Here is a 3,033-nt window from a genome sequence, read left to right on the forward strand (position 1 = left end):
GATGAAACGTAACGCAAATGTTCCACCTGTATTTTGAAGAACCCTTGACAGCTTATACAGGCAAACACCTGTTCATAATCAAACAGAAGTATAGAACATTAAAATGTATATTAAAGCCAGTAATATATGTAAAGTAGGTCGTCCTATTTTCCCGTTACCCCTTCCATACTTATTTAAGGTAAAATAGAATAGATGAATGATTTCACAATAAAGGGTGATGTACGAACTGCACTGGATCATGTCTACAACGGGTTCCGATTTTGAAGTTCCTGTAAATGTCACTATGAAGAACTTGTTTGTTTGAGACCAAAATATGTTACAAATGGAACATAATTCTACTGCTGATAACCCAAGGTATCATACCATACCAACAGCTGTGACTGCTTTCCTTGTTACTATGTGTATCCTTAACCTTCTGGGCAGCATCGTCGCTGTAGTCGCTGTTGTTTTAAACAGGAGGCTCAACTTGCTTACAAAGATGATGCACGTTAATGTTCTTGGGTCTACTATTCTTACTGGTACCGTAACTGTTCCCTTGGCTACTTGGATGCTTAACGTTCCAGAGAGTTTCCGAAATTATGCAGCCTGCGTTGTTGTCGACTGTGTTATTGTCCTCAGCCTTGCAACTTCTGCCTTTGGTATCATGCTATCGTCAATATGTGTGTACTACCAAGTTGTCCACCCCTTTCGAGCCAACTTAGACAAGACAAAGAAAGTGTTTGTGAGAGCATCAATAATTTGTTGGATTGCCAGTGTCACCATTGCCATCATTCCGGCTACACCTTGGAACAATTACTGGAAGTCAAGACACGAAGATGATTTCGTTTGTTTCCCACTGTTATTACCAACCACTCCATACTTCGTTATCAGTATATACTTTACCATTACACCAGTTGTCATTACAGGATACGGCTTCTACTTCCGCGCACATTATGAAATAAGAAAAGTGATCAGACAGATCAACACTTCGTACAGAGGTGCACTTCCACACAATTTATTCCTCCAAGGAAGATCAAAAAGAAATTTGGCGACACTGGTTCTCCTCCTTGGCATATTGATACTTGGTTGGATACCGATGATTACATTTGGAAGTGTTATGTACTTTTGTCCTGAATGTTTTGATCTGTATTTAGTCTTAGCGTTGGCGACTCTCCTGTTGGCCACTGTTTCTCCTTTTGGGTCTCTGTTGTATTGTCTTAGACTTAAAGAAAATCGCCGAGCTATATATAAAATGATGTGCTCTTGTCCATGTAAGAAGACCCAAGTATGAAGTCGTTAGAGTTTTTTTTGAATGACATATGCACATTAAATTAAATGCTATGTATTGTTATCTACCCGAAGGAGGGGCTTCAATAATGAGTGAAATTTGCAGATTATTGGGGTTTTATCAACCGATACAACTTAAAGTTAGCGACAGCAAAACACTTTCATTGCTCCCTGACTTTATAACCACGATGTATCAACTGTGCACCTCAGGAATATACAGAATTGGACCTTTATCTGGCAATCGTAATGAGGAAGTAAGAACGAGGTTCAAAATCACCTGAACAACTGGCGTCGATAGATTTCGACCTCTACATCATACTTGTACATTGTGGACAACTAAACATAATTGAAAGGGTGTACATTTAATTAAGATAGGTGTATGTTTCAATCCTAAATGAAATCTAATCTCTCAGCTCATTCGAAATGTTAAATTTGCATCTCTGCGGTGCATTTGTGACTCATTGAAAAATTGTAGGGTTGCATTTAGCCTGTTTTCATTGGATTGAATATTGAAGACTATGTAATTTATCTAAAAATTCTGATTTACATTTCCACTACCCATAACCATACACCTTTGAAGACTTAATAGGTTTTTTAACGTGGTGGTTTTGTTTTGAAACTTTCCCCATGCTTTATAAGTAGTCTTTAATATTTATTATATTAAATATTATCAAAACACTCTGTATGATTTCCGCAGTTTCCGTTCTTTTAACACAGTAATGTCGCCGTTGGGCGTCGGACGATGGTTTCAACTTCGCACATGTAAATAAACACGGAAAATTAGCTTATCTATATAGCTTGAAATATTACTGTAAATTACAACCTGGCAACGCTAGAAATTATTTCGATTGGCCATTAATTGCTGTTGACAATTACCAGTCACGTGTTGATTCACCCAGGCACTAATCATAGCATATAAGGAGTTACTGCATTCTAGAAGGCGTATTGGTTTGTGATTACCGCTACAGTTGTTTGATACTTAGCAGCTGTACTGATATCGTTCTTAGCCATCTACTACTGATCAAGGACGATTCGTCGAATGCAACACAGGCCAAAGAGGATGGAAAATATCGCATTATGGAGTGGAGAAGGGTTTTACGACGTAGATCATTGATGATAGCTAAGAGGGCATAATAAACAGAATTAACATTGTTGCAGCTATAGAAACATCTTTGGTTCCTGACAAGCTTAAGGATTGGTCCAGGAATATCTAAGAGTATGAATTATGGATGGAAACGACACACAACCTAGTGTTAACAATCAAACTCCCATCGGCATTACAGTTATAATAGCCTTTGTCTGTCTGTATGATGTCCTGATCATCACATTTGCCATCTTGGCAGTGTATGTCAACTCAAATCTCCACAACGTTGGTAACTACCTAGAAGTGAATTTCATGTTTGCCATAGTGCTTTCGGCGACCGTAACGGTTCCGTCATTTCTTGCGGTAATTATTGCATCTGATTTTGACAGTTACTGGGGATGTGTAATACCGTTCTGCCTCCTCGTTCTAAGCCTAATATCGAGTGAAACTTCATGTCTTGTGCTTCTAATTACACTAAATTACCAGCTTACTAAGCCATTCGAGAGTTTAGCAGGAAACACTACTAAACAAGCCTGCATATTAGCAAGTATAGGATGGGCGGGAACTATTATTTTCAGCTTTATTCCTGCATTTAGCTTCAATACTCTTTACAGTGAACGAGACAGTCAATATTTCTACTGTTCTCCGTTGGCTGTTCCAACTACCATCTACTTCTGTGTCTT

General features: G+C 38.4%; 1 protein-coding gene across 1 annotated transcript; it reads left to right on the forward strand.

Moving 5' to 3' along the window:
• The first annotated feature begins 313 nt into the window (after positions 1-313).
• LOC144450564 (adenosine receptor A1-like) lies at positions 314-1,270 on the forward strand. The gene has a single exon (XM_078141207.1). The coding sequence runs from the start codon at positions 314-316 to the stop codon at positions 1,268-1,270; it is 957 nt and encodes a 318-aa protein (XP_077997333.1).
• Positions 1,271-3,033: the final 1,763 nt, after the last annotated feature.

The sequence above is a fragment of the Glandiceps talaboti genome, chromosome 20, assembly GCF_964340395.1.
Source record: "Glandiceps talaboti chromosome 20, keGlaTala1.1, whole genome shotgun sequence".
Classification (NCBI taxonomy): domain Eukaryota; kingdom Metazoa; phylum Hemichordata; class Enteropneusta; family Spengelidae; genus Glandiceps; species Glandiceps talaboti.

Excerpts from the sequence above, each read along its gene's own strand:
- LOC144450564 (XM_078141207.1), top strand. The coding sequence starts at position 314 with ATGTTACAAATGGAACATAATTCTACTGCTGATAACCCAAGGTATCAT.